The sequence below is a fragment of the Dermochelys coriacea genome, chromosome 1, assembly GCF_009764565.3.
Source record: "Dermochelys coriacea isolate rDerCor1 chromosome 1, rDerCor1.pri.v4, whole genome shotgun sequence".
Lineage (NCBI taxonomy): Eukaryota > Metazoa > Chordata > Testudines > Dermochelyidae > Dermochelys > Dermochelys coriacea.
Genome location: NC_050068.2, coordinates 51,240,057 through 51,267,906, shown reverse-complemented (window position 1 = coordinate 51,267,906; position 27,850 = coordinate 51,240,057). Strand labels below are relative to the sequence as shown.

At 41.4% G+C, this 27,850-nt stretch overlaps 1 protein-coding gene across 8 annotated transcripts in view; it reads left to right on the top strand.

Annotated features, from left to right (window-relative positions):
- The first annotated feature begins 9,291 nt into the window (after nucleotides 1–9,291).
- The window catches only part of DCLK1 (doublecortin like kinase 1), a 339,739-nt gene continuing 321,180 nt past the window's right edge, over nucleotides 9,292–27,850 (top strand). For 2 of the 8 annotated variants that reach the window (XM_038420320.2, XM_038420327.2), the window contains exons 1-3: nucleotides 9,292–9,841; nucleotides 13,836–14,225; nucleotides 25,023–25,369. In XM_038420320.2, coding sequence (XP_038276248.1) covers nucleotides 13,850–14,225; nucleotides 25,023–25,369 — 723 coding nt within the window. In that variant the 5' untranslated portion in view covers nucleotides 9,292–9,841; nucleotides 13,836–13,849. Of the gene's footprint in view, nucleotides 9,842–13,308; nucleotides 13,341–13,404; nucleotides 13,538–13,835; nucleotides 14,226–25,022; nucleotides 25,370–27,850 lie in introns of those variants that run through there. The other 6 variants (XM_038420294.2, XM_038420284.2, XM_043504405.1 and 3 more) reach the window with 6 other exon arrangements.

The window sequence follows — 27,850 nt, the reverse complement described above, 5'->3', positions numbered from 1 at the left end:
CGGGAAGCCTGTCTGAGGATCATCCCTGATGAGCCTGCCTGAGCTTCTGACGAAGGGGAGAAGTGGGAAGCTGACTGAGACTGGCTTAGGCAGGAGGACAGTCTAGAGCAGGAGAGGCACACCTGTGACAAGGTGGCTGCCGGCTGAGCCTAGTGGGAGCTGAAGGTTTGGCTTTGTGTGTGTTCTGTAGCACTTTGGGTAAGACGGACTCAATGATCTTGGAAGAGGCAGGGGTCTGTGAAGTGATCTGACTGGAGGGCAAGGACAGTGCTATGGGTGGAGTAGGACAGTAGATGGAACTGAAGCACAGATGCTGCAATGCTACTAGGGAGTATGTTGTGGGCAGCAACTTTGCTACAGGGAGATTACTTGTAATTCTCTGAAAACAGGAAACCATGCTGTGCTCTTTGGGTAGGTCTACACTTGCATTTCCAGATGTGTTTTTAAAACATGATTGTAAATTCTAGTACAACCAAGACATGAATATTTTTTCCTGGTCAGAAATGTTTGTTTAAACAGGACTAGGAACATGCATTTGTGTCCTGTTTACTTTAAAATGTCAAAATATGTTAGATAATATACATTGATACATTACTAAAACTTAAAGTGCAGATATACTTGGTGATTTGATACCTTACTGTGCAACAGGATAACTTCACAGTAGCTTCTATGGTTTCTTTAAGCTAATTAATGAACAACTTTTTTTTAGTCTACAAACATCATGAACTTGGCTGTAATTGTGCACACTTTCTTTGATACATTTTAAGTGCTATGTTACCTCACAGCAATGCAACCATTTAGGCAGCAAGTTATCAACTTCTTTGAAGATGTTCAGTTTGTGAGGATATATGCACTGTTTCTTTAAAATTGTGGAAGGAAGCCAAGCAGGAGGGGCCTAGGAAATCTTGTAGACAGAATATATGCAGTGTAGCAAAAGAGTGCAGCTTTAAGGATATAATAATTTCCCACATTCTAATATATTTCTTGTTTTGTGTCAAGATAAAGTGACTTTGTGATTCTTTACCAGTGTCATATGACAATTCTAATGGCTATTCTTTCCGGACCATATATGATCCAGCATAATAGTATATTGGATGCTTTGGAAGAAACAGAAAATGCTACTTATTACACAACTACAATGCTTTTTTCTTCCTTGAAGTCTACACCCCTGGACAAGCAGGATCCTGCTCTGCTGTCTGCATCACTAGTTTCGCCTACTGTAATGCACTCTACACTGAGGTTATCTCCTTTCCTCAGTTGGGGTGTCAATAACATTTGGGCCTGTTCTTTCCCCAAACTATTTTATCAGCTTTATCTGAACTGAGCACTTAGTCCTCATATAAGTCCTCATCATGCACAGACATGGGGTTATTTGTTCTATTGCACTAGCCTGATCTGATATGAAGGACATATAGAATTGGGTATCATCAATATACGAAATACACCATGACCCAGGTCTCCTTCCTAACTCTCTGAACAGTGCCATGCACACAGTAGGCTGAATGTACTGAATATTTAAGAATTTTAAATTATTACATTTAATTTTTAAAATTAGGTGATTTTCTCATTTTTACACTTGGTGATGTGATTATAAAACATGCAGGTATTAAATGATGAGCATATATATTCTACAGCATTTTCCTTTGCTGCCCTTAGAGAGAGAGAGAGAGAGAGAGAGAGAGAGAGAGAGAGATGAGGTCCAAGAATGAAACTTGGTTTCTTCACGGAGATACAGAATGCTAATTTTAACAACTCCTGACTGACATTTTATTGAACTTTCAGAGGGTTTATTTCTGCTCGTTTCATTTCTGGAACTATGATCAAATAATAGTATTTGCATCTTAACTGACATGAGGTAAGAATGACATAGTTCCTCAATCAGAGAGACAAGCTGGGTGAGGTATTATCTAGTATTGGACCAACCTCAATGGCTGCTGTCTGTCAGTTTCTGTTTTGTACAAGCTTATATAACCCTCAAATGTAAAATGCAGAACTAGAGACAATGGTTGTAATAGAATGAGGATGTTTGAAATAGCAGAATAAAAACACAAAATGCTATGGTTTTAAAGTGGCGCTGAATAAAGAATTTTTTTTAAAAAAAGATCAGTTATAAAATTGCATATTGTTTTCTATTCCACCAGCAGCAAAGGGAAGACTATTTTATGCAAAACAGGAGAGGGGAACCATGATGACTTAAAGAATGAGGATAGAGAAAAAGAAGTTCAACATATTATGTTAAAGGAACAATTACTGAACCATCAAATTAACACATGGTTTGAATATTGAAAATAAATATTATGTAGGTATGCAAGAAATAATAGTAACTTACATCACATTAAGTTCCTTGCCATCTTAAAATGATGGATGCATATGTTGTCTGCATCATACAGTATTTTTAAAGTGGGCAAAGTTATTATCTCTTATATAATAAGCCATCTGCATGGATATAATTAAACATTAGCTCAGTCGGATCTCTTTTATTAAAGCAGAAAAAATAGCGGATAAGTAGCCTTTGGACTGTTTTTACAGTGAGAGATCCGTGGACTTTAGCATTTATGTGAATAAAAGGCTTTGAATTTGCCACTGCAAGAGACAATATTCTTTTGCATGTGTCATATAAAAGGGAAACTGGGGGAGATGTGCATGTGCTGTGGCCTGCTGCAGGATGGTGCCCCAGGAAGGGACTGCTTTATGATGGTGTATGTACACTACAAGTTTAACTGCCAAGTCAAGCTTGTTTGGCTAATTAGGGACATTTGTGTTCTAATTTCTTTTGTAAAGTGGATGTGGCAGAACGCTTACAGGTCATGCCCTAGTATAACTATTAGGGCTGTCAAACGATTAAAAAAATTAATCGTGATTAATCGTGCGATTAATCATGCTTTTAAACAATCATAGAATACTATTTATTTAAATATTTTGGGATGTTTTCTACATTTTCAAATATATTGATTTCAATTACAACACAGAATACAAAGTGTACACTGCTCACTTTATAGTTATTTTTACTATGAATATTTGCACTTTAAAAAACAAAAGAAATAGTATTTTTCAATTCATCTAATACAAGTACTGTAGTGCAATCTCTTTATCATGAAAGCTGAACTTACAAATTTAGCATTATGTAAAAAAAAAAACACCTGCATTCAAAAATAAAACAGTATAAAACTTCTTCTTGTTCAGACAATCGCTCAGAGAAACAAGTTTGTTTACATTTGCAGAAGATAATTCTGCCGGCTTCTTGTTTACGTCACCTGAAAGTGAGAACAGGTGTTTGCATTACACTATTGTAGCTGGCCTTGCAAAATATTTAAATGCCAGATGTGCTAAAGATTCATATATCCCTTGATGCTTCAACCACCATTCCAGAGGACATGTGTCCATGCTGATGACAGGTTCTGCTCGATAACAATCAAAAGCAGTGTGGACCAACGCAAGTTCATTTTCATCATCTGAGTCAGAAAGTACCAGCAGAAGATTGATTTTTGTGGGTGGGGAATAATTCAGATTCTGTAGTTTCCACATCAGTGCTGCTTTTTTAAGACTTCTGAAAGCATGCTCCATACCTCATCCCTGTCAGATTTTGGAAGGCACTTCACATTCTTAAATCTTGGGTCAAGTGCTGTAGCTATCTTTAGAAATTTCACATTAGTATCTTCTTTGCATTTTGTCAAATTTGCAGTGAAAGCATTCTTAAAATGAACAATATGTGCTGAGTCATCATCCGAGACTGCTATAATATGAAATATAAGGCAGAATGCGGTAAAACAGAGCAGGAGACATACAATTCTCCCGCAAGGCCTTCAGTCACAAATTTAATTAACACATTATTTTTTTAACAAGCGTCATCGGCATGGAAGCATATCCTCTGGAATGGTGGCTGAAGCATGAAGAGGCATATGAATCTTTAGCGCCTCTGGCACATAAATATCTTGCGACGCCAGCTACAAAAGTACCATGCAAACGCCTGTTCTTACTTTCAGGTGACATTGTTGTGACGTTATTGACATAAACTGTGACTGTATAGATCATTGTTGCAACCAAGGTCCTATAGTTGCACCAAGTCTTGTACAAAGGAGGTCAAGTAAGATGTCTATGGAAAGGTTACAATTTGCGAGTTATGATTATGATGTCTTTATCATTTTGTATTTGAAATTATGAATATTGACTATGTCCTTGTATCTCAATGTGTTTGATTCTAAGTAGCATCAGTGAAGCATTTGGTCAGCTTCTTGAGAAAGGACTATTCTGAGTAAGTGCCCAATCAAGAAACACTTAACTGACAATGGACTTTTGGAGACGCCAGTCCACATCTGAGCTTTCTTGGGAACGTTCAAACTAACATGTAAACAATGGTGTCGGCCTGCAAAAAGCTGAATCATTCTTGGATATATGACTTGCCCAGGTGGCTACAAACTCCATCTTGTTGCTGTGATTTTGCACAGAATAACAAAAGGGTTTCCGCCCACAAGAGGGAGAATATAAAAGGCCCTGGAAGCCCCTCCATTTTGTCTTCAGCTGGCTCAAGAGATGGCCTCTCTAACCCAAAGAGAAGCCTGAAAGAAACTGGGACAAAGGCCTGTAACTAAAGGGGTGTGAGTGATTGCTGGACCCAGGTCATAAACCACAATGTTGGTCTGAAAAGGACTGGACCCAGACTAGGAAGGAGTCTAGTCTGTGAAACAAGCTTATTGGGACATCTCTGAGGGCGAGATTTACCTGTATTCAGTTTCCTACTGTATTAGGCTTAGGCTTGCGTATTTTGTTTTATTTTGCTTGGTAACTTACTTTGTTCTGTCTGTTATTACTTGGAACCACTTAAATCCTACTTTTTATATTTAATAAAATAACTTTTTCTTACTAATTAACCCAGGGTAAGTAATTAATACCTGGAGGAGCAAACAGCTGTGCATATCTCTCTATCAGTGTTATAGAGGGCAGACAATTTATCAGTTTACTCTATATAAGCTTTATACAGAGTAAAATGGATTCATTTGGGGTTTAGGCTTCCAGAAGGACTGAATACTGGGTGCTGGGAAAGTCCCTGTTAACTGAGAAGCCCCTGGACTAAGGGAATCTTAGTTTTTGTGAACTGCAGGGGGGTGTGGCCCAACCTCTTGGTCTGTGCTGTAGCCGGCTGGTGTGTCTAGTTCAGCAAGATGGGAGTGGAGGCAAGCCTTCTCTGGCAGGGGGGTTTGTTCTCAGTGATATCCCAGCACATCTAGTGACAGTCTTGAGGGAATTTTTGTGACCAAACCCATCACAATTGTAATTAAGAAGTGGGTAGCATTATCTCGCATAAATGTAAACAAACTTGTTTGTCTTAGTGATTGGCTGAACAAGAAATAGGACTGAATGGACTTGTAGGCTCTAAAGGTTTACATTGTTTCGTTTTTGAATTCAGTTATGTAACAAAAAAAATCCCTACGTATGTTAGATGCACTTTCATGATAAAGATTGCACTACAGTATTTGTATGAGGTGAACTGAAAAAATACTCTCTTTTATTTGTAATAAAAAATATAAAGTGAGCACTGCACACTTTGTATTCTGTTACAATGGAAATCGATATATTTGAAAATGTAGAAAAACATTCAAAATATTTAATAAATTTCAATTGGTATGCTATTAACAGTGCAATTAATCATGCTTAATTTTTTTAATCATGATTAATTTTTTTGAGTTAATCGCGTGAGTTAACTGCAATTAATAAGCCACCCTAATAACTATAGAAAAATGTTAGGAAAATCATGTTTTACTGATTATGACAGATTTTGAGCTGCTCTTTAACAATGTACAGTATTAGTACTGTATGTTTGTTGACCTGGTTATGGGCTGTTGACTGACTATACTGGGGTTAATTCAAGAGACAGCTGTCTGGGAAAACAGGCAGGAAGGAAAAGAATGGTTCAATATAGCCATGTCAGCAAACACTTGAGAGTTGTTATGGGACAATACCAAAACAACTGGCTTGATCTCCAGCTGAGCCTACAGGATTGGACTTGACCAGAAGGGTCAAAGCCTGGGAATGCAGAAGAATCACAGAAGTATAACAGGGCAAAAGGGACTTTCTCTCAAGAGAGTGGCGGAGAGGGTGACCATGTGCCCAGTTTTTGACTGGAAAGTCCGGTCGAAAAGGGCACCTGACAGGGTCCGGTCACATCTACTGCCAGGACACCCAAAGTCCGCTTACTGCAAATGGAGGAGGTTCCAGGTCATCACCCGCTCCAGCCCCTACTCAGTTTGGGCTGCATCCTACCTTCATTGGGCAGCTCCCAGCCCTGCCTCCGCAGGCAAGTCCCTCCTACTGCAAGATAAACAAACTGTTGGTTTAAGAAGGCTGACTGATCACTAGATTTACTACAGGTTTCAGAGTAGCAGCCGTGTTAGTCTGTATTCGCAAAAAGAAAAGGAGTACTTGTGGCACCTTAGAGACTAAAATTTATTTGAGCATAAGCTTTCGTGAGCTACAGCTCACTTCATCGGATGCATTTGGTGGAAAATACAGAGGGGAGATTTATATACACACACAGAGAACATGAAACAATGGGTTTTATCATACACACTGTAAGGACAGTGATCACTTAAGATGAGCCATCACCAGCAGCAGGGGGGAAGGGAGGAAAACCTTTCATGGTGACAAGCAAGGTAGGCTATTTCCAGCAGTTAACAAGAACATCTGAGGAACAGTGGGGGGTGGGGTGGGGTGGGGGGGAGAAATAATATGGGGAAATAGTTGTACTTTGTGTAATGACTCATCCATTCCCAGTTTCTATTCAAGCCTAAGTTAATTGTATCCAGTTTGCAAATTAATTCCAATTCAGCAGTCTCTCCTTGGAGCCTGTTTTTGAAGTATTTTTGTTGAAGACTAGCCACCCTCAGGTCTGTAATCGATTGACCAGAGAGATTGAAGTGTTCGCCAATTGGTTTTTGAATGTTCTAATTCTTGACGTCTGATTTGTGTCCATTTATTCTTTTACGTAGAGACTGTCCAGTTTGACCAATGTACATGGCAGAGGGGCATTGCTGGCACATGATGGCATATATCACATTGGTAGATGCGCAGGTGAACGAGCCTCTGATAGTGTGGCTGATGTGATTAGGTCCTAGGATGGTGTCCCCTGAATAGATATGTGGACAGAGTTGGCAACGGACTTTGTTGCAAGGATAGCTTCCTGGGTTAGTGGTTCTGTTGTGTGGTGTGTGGTTGCTGGTGAGTATTTGCTTCAGATTGGGGGGCTGTCTGTAAGCAAGGACTGGCCTGTCTCCCAAGATCTGTGAGAGTGATGGGTCGTCCTTCAGGACGGGTTGTAGATCCTTGATGATGCGTTGGAGAGGTTTTAGTTGGGGGCTGAAGGTGATGGCTAGTGGCGTTCTGTTATTTTCTTTGTTGAGGCTGTCCTGTAGTAGGTGACTTCTGGGTACTCTTCTGGCTCTGTCAATCTGTTTCTTCACTTCAGCAGGTGGGTATTGTAGTTGTAGGAATGCATGATAGAGATCTTGTAGGTGTTGGAGCAAATGCGGTTATATCGTAGAGCTTGGCTGTAGACAATGGATCATGTGGTATGATCTGGATGAAAGCTAGAGGCATGTAGGTAGGAATAGCGGTCAGTAGGTTTCCAATATAGGGTGGTGTTTATGTGACCATCGCTTATTAGCACCGTAGTGTCCAGGAAGTGGATCTCTTGTGTGGACTGGTCCAGGCTGAGGTTGATGGTGGGATGGAAATTGTTGAAATCATGGTGGAATTCCTCAAGGGCTTCTTTTCCATGGGTCCAGATGATGAAGATGTCATCAATGTAGCGCAAGTAGAGTAGAGGCATTAGGGGACGAGAGCTGAGGAAGCGTAAACAAATCCGCACAGACACAACCCTAGAACCCCGACCTGGGGTATTCTATCTGCTACCCAAGATCCATAAACCTGGAAATCCTGGATGCCCCATCATCTCAGGCATTGGCACCCTGACAGCAGGATTGTCTGGCTGAATTGGAATTAATTTGCAAACTGGATACAATTAACTTAGGCTTGAATAGAGACTGGGAATGGATGAGTCATTACACAAAGTAAAACTATTTCCCCATGTTATTTCTCCCCCCCCCACCCCACCCCCCACTGTTCCTCAGATGTTTTTGTTAAATGCTGGAAATAGCCTACCTTGCTTGTCACCATGAAAGGTTTTCCTCCCTCCCCCCCTGCTGCTGGTGATGGTTCATCTTAAGTGATCACTCTCCTTACAGTGTGTATGATAAAACCCATTGTTTCATGTTCTCTGTGTGTATATATAAATCTCCCCTCTATATTTTCCACCAAATGCATCCGATGAAGTCACGAAAGCTTATGCTCAAATAAATTTGTTAGTCTCTAAGGTGCCACAAGTACTCCTTTTCTTTTTATATTTACTACTCTTCAGACTCCCACAGGGAACAAGGGCGGATGCCCATATTCACCTGGATGTGCTAGGCAAGAATGGCTTATACCCTGGGTACCACAGCACAAGACCCAGTCTCGGTGGAATTTTGCAATTCATCTACGCTGAGGAGAGGGAAAGACATGAGGTCTCTCACCTGACAGGGGTGCACTCAGAGACCAGACAGGGGCAGAGGTGCAGCTAGCCCTGTAACACTGACCACTCTACAAACCAAACACTGTTTTGCAATACAGCCAGTTCCTAACTATGCCAGACACCCCTGCACTGGCCGGGTTAAATATGTAGACTGCGATTTTTCAAAGCTACCCAGGGAATTTGCATGCCCAATTCCCAGTAATTTGAAGGAGATTTGGCTTGGAAATCTCTCACACAGTTTTGAAAATCTCAGCCACAGTGTAGAGGAGCCTTGAGGTAAATAGCCTAGCATGTGTCTTGTGCCGTGCTAATACATAAGGTGGGGTGGGAAAGCGGGAAGGGAACCTTTGCACACGATGCAGGCAATAGAGTAGGATGTTTCCATACTGCACAGACACGCACTAAGAGAGAGCGAGCCAATCGTTAACGGGCCGATCAGCACCGCGCACACCCGAGGCCCGACTGGCTTGAAGGTTGGGTGCACGCTTACCCAACTGGCCTGTATCTTGCCATCAGCAGCCAGTGATGCGCAGCGGATGGCGGGCAGGCATCCTGCTTCAGCTCAGCGCAGTGGCGCATGCCCCGCAGCAGCTGCCCCTCAGCCGGGCCGGGCACTGACAGGGATTTGTGGGGCAGTGGAAACTAACGGGGGCCGGGGCCACTTCACGTTTTGACTGACTGACTGACGGATTTCCTCCCCCCGCCCCGCCCCCGCCCCCGCCCCCCGTTTCGGATGCACACGAGAGGCACTAAGCAAGAGGAGCAGCGCCCCTTTCTCCTCCGCCCCGCCTAGGCAGGAGGACCGGGCGCCAAGGCGGGCAGAGGAGAAGAGCCCGGCGGGGTAGGCGGGGCGTGGAGGTAGCCCGGAGCGGCCGAGCCCATTATTCCCCCCCGGCGCCGCCCTCTGGAGAGAGAGAGCCGGCGAGAGGCTGGCGCGAAGAGCAGCATCCCAGTGAGGGACGGGCTAATGCAAATCGCCGCAATCAGCAGCAGACGGGAGAAGAAAGGCGAAGCAGCTGCCGCCCAGCCTCGCCCGCAGCACCGGCCAGCCGGGGCTCCAGAAGACGCATCACAAAAGGCGTCCAAGCCGCTCCTCGCGGCCCCAGTTGCAATCAAAGCAGGGTGGTGGGGGGGGGGAGGAGAAAGAGGGGGGGGGGACGGTTGAGCTGAGCTCTTTCCGCGGAAACCCAGCACCCCCTTCGCAACCAACCGCCCGCCCGCCCGCCCAACTTAGGTTTGGGGCAGAGGCGCTTCCACTCCGCCCCTCCCCCGAAATAGGTAAGTGTTTTGATCTACCAAGCCAAAGACGATTCCTCTTGCCAGCTCCATTCCGGCGCGTGCTGGGGTGAGCCTCGCCAGGCTTTTCCCGGAACGCTGTAATGGACCTTTCTAGCCGCCCTACTGCGTGTGTGCACCTGCCCCTTTTGTCTGGGTCTCTGATTTTTGGGGTGGCTGAATCTTAGGGTAGCATGGTGGCTAGGCTCTACGTTCCCCCCGCTTTCCCTTGCTGTAGCTGGTGCTGCGTACTTGGCCCCCCCCCTTTTTTTTGTTTTTTTTTTTTTGTTTTTGGGTTGTTTTGTTTTGTTTTGCTGTGTGGTGTGTGGCAGAGGTTGTGAGGAGGATCCTCTCTCTGTTTGAGAGATGGTCTGACATTGGGTGACCGATTCCGCTGTGGAGCAAACCAGCTATATGACGAGCATGCTCTGCTTTTCTCTCTCCCTCCCTTTTTAAGAGGTGACTAAGTATTCACCGACTCTATAGTCTGCTGTTAAATTCCATTTTGGTCATTTATAGTGCACCTTGCTGCTTAGCTCTGGCGATTTTTTTCTCTCTGATTTTGGAGAAGCCAATTACATAATTATACCTGCAGTGTTGGAAAACGTGTGGACCGTTATGGAAAATGTATTTTTTCTCTCTTCCCATGGGGCCAAATCATGCCATCAGTTTTTTAAGCAGAGCTTCCTGTTTAAAAACTGATGGCACAATATGGCTCATGAATAGAGGGTTCAGCTGGCTTAGCTGCATTTCAGACACGTTTTGTGTCACCTCAGAAGAATACATTTTTTTGCAAAAAGAAAAGGAGTACTTGTGGCACCTTAGAGACTAACCAATTTATTAGAGCATAAGCTTTTGTGAGCTAAGTGAGCTGTAGTTCACGAAAGCTTATGCTCTAATAAATTGGTTAGTCTCTAAGGTGCCACAAGTGCTCCTTTTCTTTTTGCGAATACAGACTAACACGGCTGCTACTCTGAAACCTGACATCTTTTTTGAAATCATTATGACCCACATCAGATTGAACTGAGGAAATCATTAGAAAATCCACTCTCTGTTTCAGCCTTTATTCAATAATCTTTATTGTGTCGGTGTGTGTATTTGGGTCTGAGTGTTTTATGTAATCACCCGCTCACAACTACAGTGTGTGTATGTATATGTATATATACACACACAAACACAGACACACAATCTGCCTTTAACACATGCATGTGGTATGAACTGTGGGGCCTGTGCCTTTTTATATAGTAACATCTGATCAAACCAAATAATTGTCTAGAATTTCATTGTCTTAGTCTGGCTATCTGATGTGAACACACTGAAGTGTGAATGGCAGAAGCACATTGTTCTAGGGAGAATCTTATTTCCCTTTTAAAGGGGTTTAATTTGAGGCAAAAATCATTTGTGAAAGTATGGATCATTCCTCATACTATCTACTAAGACCTGAGATTACTAAAAATGAAAATTTTGAGATGCTTCTTTTACATGGAAGGGAGGGGTGTGTGTGTATGTGTATATGTATATGTATTTTTTTTCTTTAATTTGACTTGGTTTGAACAATGAAACCACAGTAGATGTTGAGGGGGTTTTTTGGTTGGTTTTTTGTTCTCCCAACACAAAGACCACACTTTGGAAGTGAAACTGATGAGCTCTTTAAGGGGATGTTTAAATCCCAATAAATGGCTTTTATTGGAATAACAACTTAAAAACCCCCCACACATCAAAACATAATCTTGGGTCTATATTGACCTGATAGTGCCCCTTTAAATAATGTAAACTTTTATCATTCTCAGTATAATGGGGTGACACTGAAGTGCTGGTCCAGAGAGAACGTTGCTGTTCTTTGAACTGAAGTTTTGTCAGGGTGGGGGCAGAGGGACTGGTCTAGAAAGGTTTCAGAGTAGCAGCTGTGTTAGTCTGTATTTGCAAAAAGAAAAGGAGTACTTGTGGCACCTTAGAGACTAACAAATTTATTAGAGCATAAGCTTTCGTGAGCTACAGCTCACTTCATCGGATGCATTTGGTGCCACCAAATGCATCCGATGAAGTGAGCTGTAGCTCACGAAAGCTTATGCTCTAATAAATTTGTTAGTCTCTAAGGTGCCACAAGTACTCCTTTTCTTTTTGGTCTAGAAAGGTGTTTTCCATAGTGTGTGAGGTGGGGAGGAAGGGTGGTTTTTTTTTTTTTTTTTTTTTTTTTTGTAGTATAGCAAATCTTCATATGCAGATGCAAGGCAAAGTATGTAAATATAACCAGGATTCCATGTTTGGATAATAAAATGAGTCCAGCTCTAACCAAATTTGAATTAATAATCTCCACAAGGACCCTGATCTTGCATTGGTTTTGGTACATGTTTAGTTTAAACATATGAATAGTCCTTTGAACTTGGGAGGGACCTACTTGCATGCTTGAGAGTTGGGCACTGGGGCACACTATTCACTTTAACATATACTGGTATAAACAAAATGGTATCGGTCCATATCTGTCATATTGAACTATTTCTCTGTTGTTGATTTGTTTTGTAACTGTCATTTAATGATTAGTGGTAATGAAGCTGGTGCTTTCTATCTTGTTTTTTTTTTCCTTTTTATTGGGAACTGTGACAGAGCACCCTTCTAAATTAGGTCTGTGAATCTGTGCTATAAATAAATGTACAGTGCTTTGCTTTGTGTTCTGCAGACAACTTTTACTACAAGTCTAGGGTGGCTCTTAAAACAAGACTAGTCTATTTGTTTAAAATAACAAACCAAACAAAATGGAAGGATTATTTATATAGAGATGAAAACTGACTCAACAGTTGTAGTAACATATGTTTTTAACAAGATTAGTTCAGGATTTTTGGGTTTTTTTATATAATATATATAAATATACACACCTTGAAGATCTTAGCCATTTTATTTATATGTAAGGGAATGTGTAGCACTCACTTCCCTTTTTCAAGATATGTGCTATATTAAAAAGTTGGAATCATTCAGTTAAGAACCCAGTCATCCTGGAGCCTTATTTGTGGTTGTCTCAGGTGTTTGGCATCAGTTGCTAATTCATTCAGTGTTTCTGAAGTCATCAATCAGTTAGTGATTTATTCCAATTGGCGTTACAGATTTTTCACCAGGAAAAATTATCGGGGATGACAAATTATTAACACTAGGATAAGGATATTTACTGTTTTACTCCTTTCTTTGTATATTCTGTAAGGTAGTTTGCTCAGTGGATGATACTAGTTTCAGGAGTGCCTGCTAACCATGTCTGTTTGTTCTGTGGGAATTGAGTACCTCCACCTGTTCACTGTGTGCTAAAGGTTTGGGAGTGGTGTTAACTCCAGTCAGTCTAGTGTAGAACGTGGGGTGAGGTGAGATGTAATGGCTGTCTGGAGCAAGACTTTTTCATTTATGAAAAAGTCATCACAGTCAGCTCACTTATATTAATAGTCCTAATTTCTGTTGCCAATCTACATGACTGCTTCCCCTGAAATGTTCTTAATTGGTTGTGTCACATTGGCTGGCAGTAAATATAATCTACTAAGTGGCAACTTCTTTGTGGTCAGATTTGGAATGAGCAATGCTGAGAGCATGAGTAGTTTGGTTGTCTCTTTTAATAGGATGGGAAGCTTCACTTGGGTGCAAGACTAGCTAAAACCAGTTGAGCTACTGGGAAGAAGAGCAGCTGAACTTTGTACCATATATTAATGTCACATAGGCATTGTGTGTCTCCTTAGTTTTTGATCAAAGGCTTTTTTTTTGTGTGGTGATGATGGTTTGCTTCTTGGTATAGTATAAAGATAGCAGTTAGGTTACACATTCTACTATTTGGTGAACAAGTTTTTTCCATGTGCTGTATGGTTATGGTTTTAAAAAAAAATGTAGCAGGTTTAATTGATAAACCTTGATCACTCTACAGGAGAGTCTCCTGTAGTGTTTTATCTGTACACTGAATTCTTATGAGTTCTAACTGGAGTTATAAAAATACTTTATCCATTGAATTCTTTCTTTCTCATCCCAGATTTACCATCAAAGATGTCCTTTGGAAGAGACATGGAGCTAGAACACTTCGATGAGCGTGATAAAGCACAGCGATATGGCAGAGGGTCACGGGTAAATGGTCTGCCTAGCCCTACCCACAGTGCCCACTGCAGCTTTTACCGAACCCGCACTCTACAAACCCTCAGTTCTGAGAAAAAAGCCAAGAAAGTTCGCTTCTATCGCAATGGAGACCGGTATTTCAAAGGGATTGTCTATGCCATCTCCCCTGACCGATTTAGATCTTTTGAGGCCCTGTTGGCTGATCTGACCCGAACTCTGTCTGATAACGTGAATCTGCCCCAGGGCGTGAGAACAATCTACACCATTGATGGTGCCAAGAAGATTTCCACCTTGGACCAGCTAGTGGAAGGTGAATATTTAAGAAAGGCAGGGTGTAAAGTTCCTGTCTGTATCACTACTTTACTTTACTAGTGTTATGTTTGCATAATGCATGCCTAATATTTCAAATATGTTGTGAGCTTCTTCATGACAAACTTTCCACAAATATGAGGAGTACATAGCATTGTGGCTCAGATTATCATATAGGGTTTTCTTTTCTTATGGGAGAGAACGTACATCTCAAACATAGCTTGAAAAGCATTACTGTCCAGTTGCACTTAAAGAGGAAGCTATTTGTCTCCTTTCAGGACCATGGGTTCTATAGCTCACAAAAACTTATGCTCTAATAAATTTGTTAGTCTCTAAGGTGCCACAAGTACTCCTTTTCTTTTTGCGAATACAGACTAACACGGCTGCTACTCTGAAATATTCCTTTCTGAAAGTGGTGACCTTTCTCTTTCCCTTTCTCCTCCCTTCATGGTAGCCCTCCTAAATTTCAGAACTCTCTTATTTTGACAGTTTCTAATTGCATGTTAAAACCTTGCAGACGGGTTGTGAAACTAAACTAGATCAAGCCAATGGTACCCTTATTTATCTACTTGTTACAACAACAGATGTCCTCAGTGATACTAAAGGCCAGTACTGATGGGCTTTAAAGAATTTGTATCGCTTCATAGTAAAGACCTCTAGTTGTTCCTCTCTAATAAATATCTTGCCTTATGTGAGTGGAGAGTAACTCCAGTTATTTAACAGAAGTAAAAGTAGACTGTATGATAAAGGCTAATATCACTCTTCAGTCAGGGCCCATTGTCTGAACCATTTTATTTCTCCCTACAATGCAGTGGTGATATCAGACCCATTACCTGTAGAATACACATTGTTCCCTAGTGCTAGGGAGCTCCAAATTCAGAGTAGTGTTCTAAACCAGGGCTCCCTCACCTCGAGTGCAGTACACTGCCTCCAAGATACCTGCTGGCTTGCCTTTGGCTTCTTTCTCCATACAGAGAGAGCAGTTCTTAGAGTAGAATAAAGAAACAGTCTACCTGGCATCTAACTTTCTTCCTAGTCAAGTGGAATGGAGCTCTAGTTGTAGTTCTGGAGTGTACTAGCTTTACAGAGGAAAGGATAAAATGGAATTTAATCCCCAGCCATGAGACCTGCTGTCAGCCCAGCCCGTGGCCTTAACTGTGTGCAAGTATTTTGGCAAAATTTAAAGGTAACTGTGAGTAGAAGGGAAGAAGAGTCCTCCAGATTTTTAAGTACTATTCTACCCTTAAACAAGAATACCTTGAGTAACCCTGCAAATTTGGTCCTGACCTATTAACCCTTACTAATGTGAGTAGTCCCATTGATTTAAGGAGGTATTTATTTGTATTGCTACAATGACTAGAGGCCCCAATGAGGTACTAAGTGCTGTACCCTGCACTTGTGTGGCTTTTTTTTTTTAAACATCCTTGTGACACAGAACTAACCATTTTAGCATATGATGATGACAGGGGAACAGGTGGAGAAAAACTAATATGGGGAGAGAAAGAAGATCCTAATAAACAATGTATTTGGCATAACAAAGCAATCTCAGCACATGCCATACTTAGCTGTTATTAAGGGGTTTTTGAAGGCATCACAGCAGAGAGGCCTTAAGGAAGGGTTTGAAAGAGGACAAAGTGATGAAGGAGGAATTTTTTTACAGAGCTCCTCCCTGCGTAGGAGGCAGAATGAAAGACCGTGTAAAGGTGCTTGAGTGTCAGTGGGACTGCTCTCATAAGTAAAGGATTGCAGGTTCAAGCCCATAACTTTTTGGTTTGTGTTTCAGATTGGACAATAGTAGACCTGTGCAGTATTTATATTAGGCTGGAGGGGGGAGTGTAACTGCCAGGAGGATGATGAAAGAAATAGCCATTGCTATCCATTCCAGGGCCATGCTTTTCTTTCCTTTAAATAAATAATTAATTGAGCTCTTCACCAGGAAGCAAATGTCCCTAATATAAATGGTAACTGTCTGACAGCTAAAAACCTGTGCAAAAGCCAGCTACCAAGGGCAGAGATCATGATGCAGAGGGTATATTAAAATCAAATTACCTTGCAAATATTAACCTGATCAGCTGATGTGCTTATCTATTAATTTATCAGTTATTGCCAACCTATGAAATAATGTATATGTTATTGATTGGTGGGGGTGGGGAGAAGGAAAAAAAAAGAATATTTGGGGTAGGCAAACCAAATGTCTTCTCTTCCTGTGCCTGCCCCTCTACCCAGTGTTGGTGTAATACTCTAATCTAAAGTGTATATTCCTATTTCCCATTTGTAGGACTGAAAGGAGTAAATCTTTGTGCATAATTAAAAATTACGTGCTTACTCCACCCAAAAACAGTTGGTCTGTTCTTGAGATCTGGTGCTGTGTGTACATACTTGTATAAAACTGCAAAATGGAATACTTTGGAGATTTACAAGCCAATCAGAACAATGCAGAGTACAGATTCACCCACTGGCTGTTAATGGAAAGAGGTTTTTTTTTTTTAAATTTTAAACCTCCTTTTTTGTTTTTAAATTTAACAGACTTTGCTAGTTTATAACAGCAATAATTAGCTTGCAGCTTCTGCTTTTTGTTTAAAGAGCTGGAAAATCACTTGGCTTTGCCAGCTCCCCATTTACATTTCTGTTCAGGCTGTTAAAATATCAAGTGTTGCTTTGTGTTTATGATTAGACTAATGCTCTCTCACTATATGTACTAACTTCATGAGATCTTTCTCATTCAGATATCTTCCTTTCTTTTTGATGAGACATTCTAAGGCTATGTCTACACTGCCACTTATGTTGGCAAAACTTGCATCACTCAGGGGTGTGACTATTACACCCCATTGAGCAACATAAATTAAGCTGGAGTAAGTGCTAGTGTGCACAGTACTAGGTTGGTGGGAGCTTCTCCCACTGACTCTAGCTTCTGACACTCGTGAGAGGTGGGTTGGTGGGTTTTTTTTTAATGCTGATGGGAGGGTTCTCACCTCCATAGAGCGTCTTTACCACATGCACTGCAGCAACACAACTACGCCAGTACAGCTGTGCCACTGCTGCACTGTAAATGTAGACATGCCCTTACATGCACGCCCTTTAACTAGTGATGGTTCATTCTGAAATTCAGGGTTCGATCTTTTCTCATTCTTCCCTCTCCACTGAGGAGAATGCTGCATCCTTCCTGTAGGAGTAGGGCGAGGGAGGATTTTGTCTGTTTTCCTAGGATCACTCATGAGAGGTGTTGACAGGCTCTGGGGAGAGACACTTTTGGTGGTAAGGTTGTGGCTATAATGGAGCTGTGTGGGAGGCAGTCCTGAAGGAACAAATAGGATGAAAATTGGCTGCTTTGCATCAGCAGTGTTCTTTGTTGGTATGCAGGAAGCCTAATTCCAGTCTTCTCTCCCTCTCCTCCACCCCCCCCCCCCCCAAAAAAAAAAAAACACTTCAGGAGTCTTAGATGCATCTTCCATTAATTAAAATCTACTGGACTACTTTGAAAAATTCAACTCAGATTTCTTTGGCAAGAAGACCTGTCATATGGAAAATGCATTTGGTTTTGCTAAGGAAAGGTGCACAGATCTTTAATGTCCCCATAATTTGCTACCTTCCCTTCTCCTTTCACTTCAGCCAAATGAAGGACTGTAATGGCTTTCAGATTTACTTTCTGCTGTCAAATCTAATGTTGTAAATAGCTTCTGAACCTTGACTTACTATACATGGATTTGGGTTCCAAAAGATGAAGTCTTTTTCATTCCTCCTGATACAAATGAAATCCATAAACTACATATTGCAAAGACTGCCTGATCATAGAGATGTGGCAAGACTAAGTTATCTATTCCATATGCAACTCTCAGGAATTGGCAAATGATCAATTTATCTTGCTTTTCCATATAAATCCTAGGGATTCATAAGAGTATATTAGTTAAACCCAAGAGAAATGCGGACTAGCAGTTCCTAGCCTTAAGAACTGTTACTGTACATCTTGACTAAGAACAATAATAGATTGGATTAAGCATGAAAACTTTAAAACAGGGGTTATATATTCCTCAACCTTAACTCGTGTGGTAATAGTCCAATTACAAAAAAGAAATAAACCATGAACTCTATGGCCATGATTGTGCTTATTTTATTTGTATTCCCATAGTGCCTACAAGCCCTAGTCATTCACCAGGACCCCATTGTGCTAGGTGCTATACAACACAGAACAAAAAGACAGCCCCTGGCCCAAAGACTTTATAATCTAAGTATAAAACAAGATCCAACAGATGAATGGAGACAAAGGAGTACAAGAAAACAATGAGACAAGTATCAGTTCACAAGTGTCCTAATAGTTGTGAAACTTTTTGGTAGGCCTCACATCAAAGGAGGGTTTGGAAGGAAAGTAATGAGGTAGCTTTGTGCACAGTTCTGGGGAGCTCCCCACAAGCATGGGGAGCAGTGTGGAAGAAAGAAGGAAGGTGCTTGTTTGGTAAGTGGGCAATAGAGGCTGGCATCATGGACTGCTTGGAAGCAGAAGCTCCCACTTCAGTAGAGTGTGAGAGATGAGCTGTGAAGGCCTTGAGAGTGAAGACAAATAGCTTATGTTTGATGAGATAGAGGGGTGACATGGCCAAAGCAACAGGCTAGGAAAGTGATCTTTGCAGTGGCATTCTGAACACCTGTAGATAGTGCTGAGGGCTTTAATGGGACTACACCCATGAGTATAATTAAGCATATGTGTAAATGTTTGTGGAATCAGGGCTTTGAGCATCTGCAACCTTTAATATTTGGTTGTCCTCCTTTCTTTGTAGTCCATGCCACCTAGTGGAGGGCTACCATCATTCCTCCACCCAATTATCCTGAGACTCTATTGCCTTCCCCCCACATGAGGGCTAAGGGGATGACGAAAAGGCAGCTGTCTCCTCCCTGTACCAGACTTTAGGAGATCCAGCCTCATTCTCCATATTTTTAGGAGATGCCTTCCATTAATCTACCTCCAATTCTGTTTTATTCTGGAACCACACCCTTTGTTGATCAATACTTGCATTGGGCATCTGCTGCCAGGAGGCACTAGCAATTTGTTTGGCTGCCACTGCCACCCGTGCCTCAAAATCCCTGCTGGCTTCACATATGGCTAACAGTTCCATCCCTAACAGCAGCTATAATCCTATCCACTCCCCATTCCTCAGATGCTGAACATGCAATTTCATGACTGGCAACCATCAACTTTTCCCACGCACATAACTTAGCCACCAGCTAATTTACCCTCTTCTGGCCTTGTCCAACCACAAGGGCCAGGAAGCTCCCCTGTAAGACCCTCTGCAGTATCTCAGGCTAGGAAAAGGACCAGGCTCTATCTCTAGTCCTTAACTCCACGCAGTTAAAAGCTTGATGAGCAGGATAATGGACACGATAGTCAAAAGAATATTAACGTACTAGAAAAGACAAAAGGGCAACTAAAATGCAACTTTGCTCCTTTTCTTAGAATGTTCACATAAAGAATTAATGCTACCTCCTCCTAGCAGATATTTTGCCTCTTAGTGGCCATCTTTTACAGATCTTTTAAAGAAAACAAGCACCGCATATCATACAAGACCAGTTCTGCACTGGAAAAATTACCTTTGCTGGCAAATGTAAGTGTAGACCAGTCCAATGGGTAACTTTTTCTTCAGGCATAGGCCAGGCTTAAGTTTCTTTCTTTTTAAAGATTGCTGTCTTCTATGGCTTTGAATATTAAGATTTTTATTGTACTTGGAATAGCATAACAGCACATTAGTTTAAATGTTGAGCACTCTCAGAATTTGTAACAAGTGTTAGCTTGTGTAGTATTGAGCCAATAAGTAAATTGTACATAAAATATCACCCACTTTTTTTTTTAACCCATCTAATCCTATCTCTGAGGGAGAGGGATGGAAGTCAGTGTTAATCCTAATGTTATATTTTACCAGTTCCCTATCAAATGTTTCAAGCAGCGGAAAGTCCCCGTTCTTTATTTTAGTGGCTGTTGATACTGTAAAATCTATAGTTGAGGCTTGATCAGTGACAGATGAATGAGCATTTCATGGTGCAATCACTTCCCTTGGGAAGCTGTTCCACAGTCTCTCATACCTTTCCTGTTATTCAGCATGCTTACTCATTACTTTAGTTCTGTCTGTCTTAATTTTGTATCGATGTAGGTTTTACCCTCTTTGTTTTGACACCCTACAAATGCTTGCTGATGGCTACAATTTCCTTCACTGCTCCCTCAGTTGTCATATAGCCAGGGTGTATGATTAGGGCTAGATTGTGTCTTTTTAAGCACAATCCTAAGCAAGTCATAGTACTTCAGCTTTATAACCTCTGGAGTAGCCCCTATGAGACATTGTGCCTCTGAGACATCTCTTGCAAACATTTCCTCTCTGCTTCCCTTTTGTTCTGGGGTCTGGTAGTCATTTGCTGTTGGCCCTTACCAAATTAGAACCACTGTCCCTGTCCCCCATAAAAGGGGAAAGAGTGACTGCAACCTTATGGCTATTAATGGGCGTCCCAGGCACTGCTGCTACCTGGACATGGTGAAGCACCTGAAATTCCAGCACAACTCCCCTGATTGTGATCTTTGACTGACAAAGTCCAAGTTGAAAGATTGGATTGCTTCCAAACACCTCTGTCTCTCCCTTCCTTCTCCAAAGCTCTTCAGTCTTGTTCGGACTGAATCCTTATCCAAGCCCCAACTTAAGGAACTTCCTCTAAGGGACTGAGGCTCTTATTTAAACTATGGGTAAATGTCTACACTTGCCTTGTAGCAATTGTGAGTGAACCTTAACTAAAATAACTCTCTTGTTCTGTGGCTACCAGTATAGAGTAGAAGAGAGATGCTGAATCTCCTGATAGGATCCATAATCCAATCTCTGAGCACTGACAAAATTCCAGCACTCCATGTTAGTCATGGAAAGGCTTTTGTTTCTTTTTATTTACCTTTAATTTACCTTCTAAGGGGGGGAAAAAGATTTTTATAACAGGAAACAAAATTAAGGTGGATACTCTTTGCATTGTGACTGGCTTCTGTTATCACAAAGGCAATTAAGATTGGAGGATTAGTCTTAACTTTGAACTTTCTGACAACTGTCAATTAGGGTCCTGATTCAGGAAAGGTAAACATGTTCTTAAGTGCTTCCATGAATAAGGATGCTTTCCTGAATTGGGGCCTCAGTGTTTAAAAACTCATATATATGCATCACTATAAATCACTAAATCAGGGTGTAGTTTACTTAGGACAGAACAAATACAAAACACTTCTCAAACATTTAATTCAGTACCCTTTGGGAACATATATGTGTGACTCCCATGGTTGCAAACTGACTTCCCTGGAGTTGTTCTATGGTAAATGATATATTTTTACTTTGCTATTGGAAACTTACCCTGTTGCATCACAACTTTAAGACTACTTAAAAATAACATGTATCTAGTCTTCGTCCTCCTCTTTAAAACAAACAAAAAGCCATTAAAATAATGGTCCAGTTTAGGTAGAGCAAGTTGAAATCTAGGTGGTTCCCCTTTAGGAAAAGAGTACCTTAGTAGAAAGATGATATCACTGTTTGGTGCAATGCTGCAGTAAAACTGGTAGCTAAAATTGCTGGGGAAATTCTGGCATACAAGCCAGCAAAATCAGTGACTGCTTTCTCACTCTTGTTTTGTTTTTTGTTTTATAAATAGCTACTAATGCTATAATCGAGAGTCAATACTTGTTTGCAGTATGACATGATCAGTCATCTGGTGCTATTCAGTAGGGACCCAGTTATGCAGCTCATGCAGAGTGGGCTACCCAAAGCTTTTTTGGGGAAAAAGCAGGCTGTAGCAGGGTGGTTACCCACTCCTGCCCCGTGCGGCTTAAAAGCCAGCCCTGGGAGAGAGCCAGGACTGAGGGCAAGAAAAGCTAGGCTTATTGGGAAATGGCTGCAGCTGGGCTGGGCCACGCCCCAATCAGGCTGCAGCTGGGCCTATAAAGGGGCTGCTAGGCTAAAACTTAGCTAGTCTCTCTCTGCATTCAGAGAGGGAAGGGCCTGGCTATAGGGACCTGAGGAAATACATAGATTGGGGCAGGGCTGAGGGGGAAAGGCCAGGGGAGTTCTGGCCTGGAAACCCCCAGGCTGCGAGGCCTAGATTAAGGCCTATTAGGTACTGGAGTTGCAAGGGGGCAGCCCATGGGTAGACAGAGGCAGCAGGTCCAAACCCCCTCGCCTGTGTTGAGTGGCTGATACGCTGCAGTCCGCCCCAGGGAGCGGGGCTAAGCGATGACTGGCAGTAGCTAAGACTGAGGCGAGGTGGGGGTTCCTCAGGAGGGGAGACCCTCAGGGATTGTTGGGGTTTACTGCTAGGGGGCAGTGGGAGGAGGCACTAGGGCCTGTGGTAAGGCGGATTGTCAGAGGGCGCTCCAAGGCTGACGCGCTAATTTCCGAGGACAACCAGCAGGAGGCGCCGCTGGGTGAGTCCGGCTTTATTACAGGGGCAAAATCCAGCATGCTCAGTACATTTAATGGTCTGTGTCTTGGGGTAATAGTAGCTGTAACAATACATAATATATTTAAGTAACCAGCTTGATATTTAGCTGTAAACTAGAATGGAGGTAGCCTGCCCCTTGGAAATATGACAGCATTCTAAAATAGGATTTTTTTTTTCTAGACCCATTCCTCTAATTCAGTGACTGCTCAGTCAGTTGCTGTGTTGCAACAACACTGTCTTAATGTAAACTTGTAACTGTCAGAAAAGCCTGTCAACTATTTTAATAAACCAAAGTAGACACACGCTATTTGCTATTGATTGTGAATACTCAGAAATAAGTGGCTTTGTTAATATAAGAGGGCCTAAAATACCTTGACACCAGTTCCTGTATATTAGAAGTAAATCCAGTCTACACAGTGTATTGACTTATTGCATAAAACATATGTCTGTAAAAACACTCTTTAAGAAATTTTGATTATATTAATAGCTGTACTTTAAAATTCTTGAAATCTATGGATGAGGTGTTTTACACAAAGAGGGAGCACTTATAGTATTTGACCTTCCAACAATGGAACAGTTAGTGCTAAAAATATTGGTCAGGGACACTGATAAAAGAGAATGTGTCTTGTTTGATCACTTTTAGATCATTACTACAGTTAATTGCTAAACCCTTTTGTTCTGAGGCTACCAGCTATGTACGTTTGTATTAAAGGAAGAGCTTAACTCTGTCTCCTATAAAAGTAGCAGAAGTGGGGGGTTTTTGGTCAGTCATTTCTTAACACCTAGGCTTTGCAATGACATTTTAAATGTTCTTGCAAACTTGAATCTACATCATGAATAAAATATGATTAAATGTTTCCCTTCTCCTGCCCTCCTGGCATTTTATGGTTCAATTTAAAGGGACAATCCAGCCGCCTTAAAAGACATTTATTTTGATTACTGTAATCTCCTTCTTGCTGGCCTTTCTGACACACTCTCATTGTATCCACCTTCCTCCATAATGGCCTTTAAAATTATCTTCTTCATTTGTTCTGCTGATGCTGTTGCCGCCTCCTTCTGAGTCCCTTCACTGGCTTCACCTCACTCTCCTCAACAAGTGCTTAACTTTTCATTGTTACCTGTTGGGCAACACACAGATCCATCCTGGCATAGGCCTCAGGTCTTACTGCTTATCTGATCTTACTGTTCCCAGCCTCTCTATTCCTCTACATAAGCTGTGAATTCTCTTGGTTTTACCTCTTGCACTTAGTTCAGTTTCAGCACTGAGGACACTAGCCCATATCCATTCTGGCTCATGCACTGATAGTATTTGTGCTTCAGGGAAAATGTTTAATTATAAACAGAAAATATTGTAATGGTATTTTAATGGAAATGTTTCCATTGAACTTAATCAATTTTTTAACACTGTAGTTAAGCTTTATAACTTTTGGGCCAGAAGAGTTTAACGTTGTGACATCTGTCACTTTTAATTCACTCTTTCCATATTTGTTAAATTAAGGTTTTAACTTTGTTTAAAAAATGAGCCTTTGATTATTCACTATGAAATTAATTTTAAGTTAAAGTGCTGAGTCCCATATGGTCTAGTGGTCAGGATTGCTGGCTGTCACCCAAGCTGCCTGGGTTCATTTCCCAGGGGGGGAATAGAGCTGAGCTTTTATGAGAGGGGAGGGATAGCTCAGTGGTTTGAGCATTGGCCTGCTAAACCCAGGGTTGTGAGCTCAATCCTTGAGGGGGCAATTTAGGGATTTGGGGCAAAAATTGGGGGTTGGCCCTCCTTTGAGCAGGGAATTGGACTACATGACCTCCTGAGATCCCTTCTGACCCTGAGATGCTATGAAACTTATTTAATGGAAAATATCATTATTTCTCAATTATTTTTCCTAGTACTATTGTGTACTTTTACTTCAAAAGTATGTGAGACCTATGTTTTGTGTACAGCACTGTGAGCCTCTGAAAATCCTTTGAATACATGAAATCAGAGGACCACTCTGAAGAATCTATTGGGGGCTGGAGAACTCTGATCATTGCATGTCTATATTAAACAGCAGAAATGGAGTATTCAAAGTATATTTAAAAAACTGTCTGAAGAACTTGCAAATAAGAAAACTGCTGCTTTAATCCAGTGTGTCAATGTAGTTTCTTGGTATAATGCTATGAGTAGGTGGCAAGGTGCATCTTTCCAAGACTATATTATGGTCTGCAGCTTCTTAACAGAGAGGATGAGAGGGGAGAAAAGACATGATTGATACAGGACAGGTCAAAAGTAAGACGTAGTTGTGTAAGACATCTTTTTACATTAGTCTGACTTGCTGGTCTGACACTTCTTTTACTTTTTTTTTTTTTTCTTTTTTCCCTTCAGGGGAAAGCTATGTGTGTGGTTCAATAGAACCTTTCAAAAAACTGGAGTACACTAATAATGTAAACCCAAATTGGTCAGTGAATGTTAAGACAACATCCACTTCCCGTACGGTGCCATCTCTTGCCACTGCCAAAGGAAGTCCTTCAGATGCAAGAGAAAATAAGGATTTCATTAGGCCTAAACTGGTCACCATCATCAGGAGTGGTGTGAAACCACGTAAAGCAGTCCGGATTCTGCTTAATAAGAAGACCGCACATTCATTTGAACAGGTTCTTACTGATATAACTGATGCCATCAAGCTGGATTCGGGAGTGGTTAAACGCCTGTACACACTTGATGGAAAACAGGTAAGAGATTTCATCTTAATAATCTCCAGAAATCCTCTCTCCTCTCCCCCTTTCTCTCTCTTCCCCCCCCCCATCCCCTTCAGAGAGCAGTGAGTCTTGTCATCACTTTTAGTAACTGATATGGTAATTAATTTTGTTGCAATGGGTACTGCATGACTGGTGTTCACTACTGGTCTCCTGAATAAGGTTAGTGTACATTTTTAAGTTAGAGGTTTGGGTATACTGATTAATACAAAAGCATAATTTAATAAAAGATCTTTTCAGGAACAATTTGCCACTTTGCCTCAATGGATGATCTGGTTATTTGTGTGTTTTTGTAGCTCTTAATCTACCACAAATCAAAACAAATTTGCAATGCTGGCTTTGAAAACGTATGTCAGAAAGCCAGAATGAAGGACATGATACTAAGGTATGCTGAACTCATTTCTTTAACCTGTCTTTGTTTGATTCATAATGTTACAGAATTGTTCTTAGTGCCTGCAAATCTAACAACAATGAGGACACATCACATTGTATTGGACAGTAATACATTTGCATATAAAATGTGCCTTTTTTACTTTTGAATCATAATTTCAGTCTAAACTATCCTATTGTAAAGAAGAGGTTACAGGTTCAAAAAAAGGTGGGTGGGAACTTTCTCTCAGACAGAAAGCAATGTGGGGTCTGTTGACCCATGGTCCCCAAACTTGTCAATGAATCTTTTCCAGGTGGTCCAGAGAGCTGCTCCTTCAGCATTCCAAAACCATATATGTTCAAGCAATGTCTTTTCTGCTGAAGGTAGCCCAACCAAAACACTGTTCAAGTTCCAGAGGATTTTTTGACCAAGTAAATATAAATTACCTTTCTCTTCTGTGTAGTGTGCCCTACTGCTTTGTTTTTTTTTTCTTTTGATGTAAATTTAATCTTAAAATATATGGATGATAAAAAAAAAATATTGAAGAGGTAATGAACTCGCAGGAGAACAGAGGCAAACTACAGTATGACCTGAATCAATTAGAGCAACGGTGGCTACAGGTAAACAAGGGGAGATTTGGTATTTTACAAATGTTAACTCTTACCCCAAGGAAATAGCACAGATACAAAATGTGGAGATAAAACATTGCATGTAAAGTCTCTCTCTTGCAATAGTGAGTGTCCAAATATTTTTCACGTAAGCATGCCTATAGCTGACATGATTGTGGGAGAACCGACTGCCCGAGAAGATTTCTGTCTTGAGAAGCTGTCCAGTTCACAATATAAGTAGACGACACTGAGGAACAGCACAACTTCTTTGCCATCTCCCATGTACAGTAGAAATATTTCATGTAGAATGATTAGCATCTTTTTCCCCCCCTTAAGTTGGTAACTCCATGAGACAGTACAGAATGGAAAAACTGGATGTCAGAAGTGAGAAGCTATAAGAGACAGGGTGACTTCAGGGAATGGGAATGGGAAACAATATTTTACCTCAAATAAGGCCCAAGTCCATAGTGACTAAAAGCCATTCCCATCTGCAGGTTAATGTTCAGTAACCTACATGTGACACTTGTGTTGGTGATCGAAGTCCTGTTCCTAGTTGTTAAGGGTGTGCATCTGAAATATCCATCTTGCAACTGATACGCTGGCTGTCTTGGCAGAGAATGCAAAGATGGACTGTGTGTGGCATTCAACCTGCCCTGTGGTCCCTCAGAGTTGAAGCATGGACTTTGTTTTGTGACATGAGGCAGCATGGTCTAAGAATGTCTACTCATAAACTGGTACAGTGGCACAACTGCTGTAGTGCTTCAGTGTAGACACTGTTCTCCCTTCGCTATAGTTAATCCACCTCCCTGAGAAGTGGAAGCTAGATTGATGGATGAATTTATCCACTAACCTCATACTGTTTACACCGGGCATTAGGTTAGCCTAGCTACATTACTCAAGGGTGTGGATTCACTTGCCTAAGCTGAGCAAGAGGTTGGGTGTTAGGAACTCCTGAGCTCTGGCTCTGCCACCAGCTTGGTCAAGGTCCCAAGGCAAGTGTCTTAACCTCTTGATACCTCCTATTATACCTGTTTGTAAAATATTGTACTTGCCCATCTCACTGGGAAGTTGTGAGGGTCAATTAATGTTTGTACAGCACTCTGAACGTTTTATAAAGCACTATGTAAATGCTGAGTTTTGTAGCACATGGAAGAATTCAGACTGCAGGGGTAACAATTTAGTGTGTCTTTTCTTGGTAATAAGTTCACTTAAAGTTTTTCAGCTTATTTTTAAACTTACTTGAAGGAAAGTGCTTTGACCCCTCATATCCACTCTTCTACAGTCTATACCCTTCAGAAACACAAACAACAAACCAAAACCAAACAGACCCCCTGTCAAACTCTTCCCGCTTTGTTTCTTAGAATACTTTGTTCCTTCTTCTCCAATCAAAGGTTTGAAATAGGACTGGCCTAGCTGCCAGACATAAGATGACTTGGATGTTTCTAACTGCAGTGATATCACAGGTTAGCTGGATTTGTT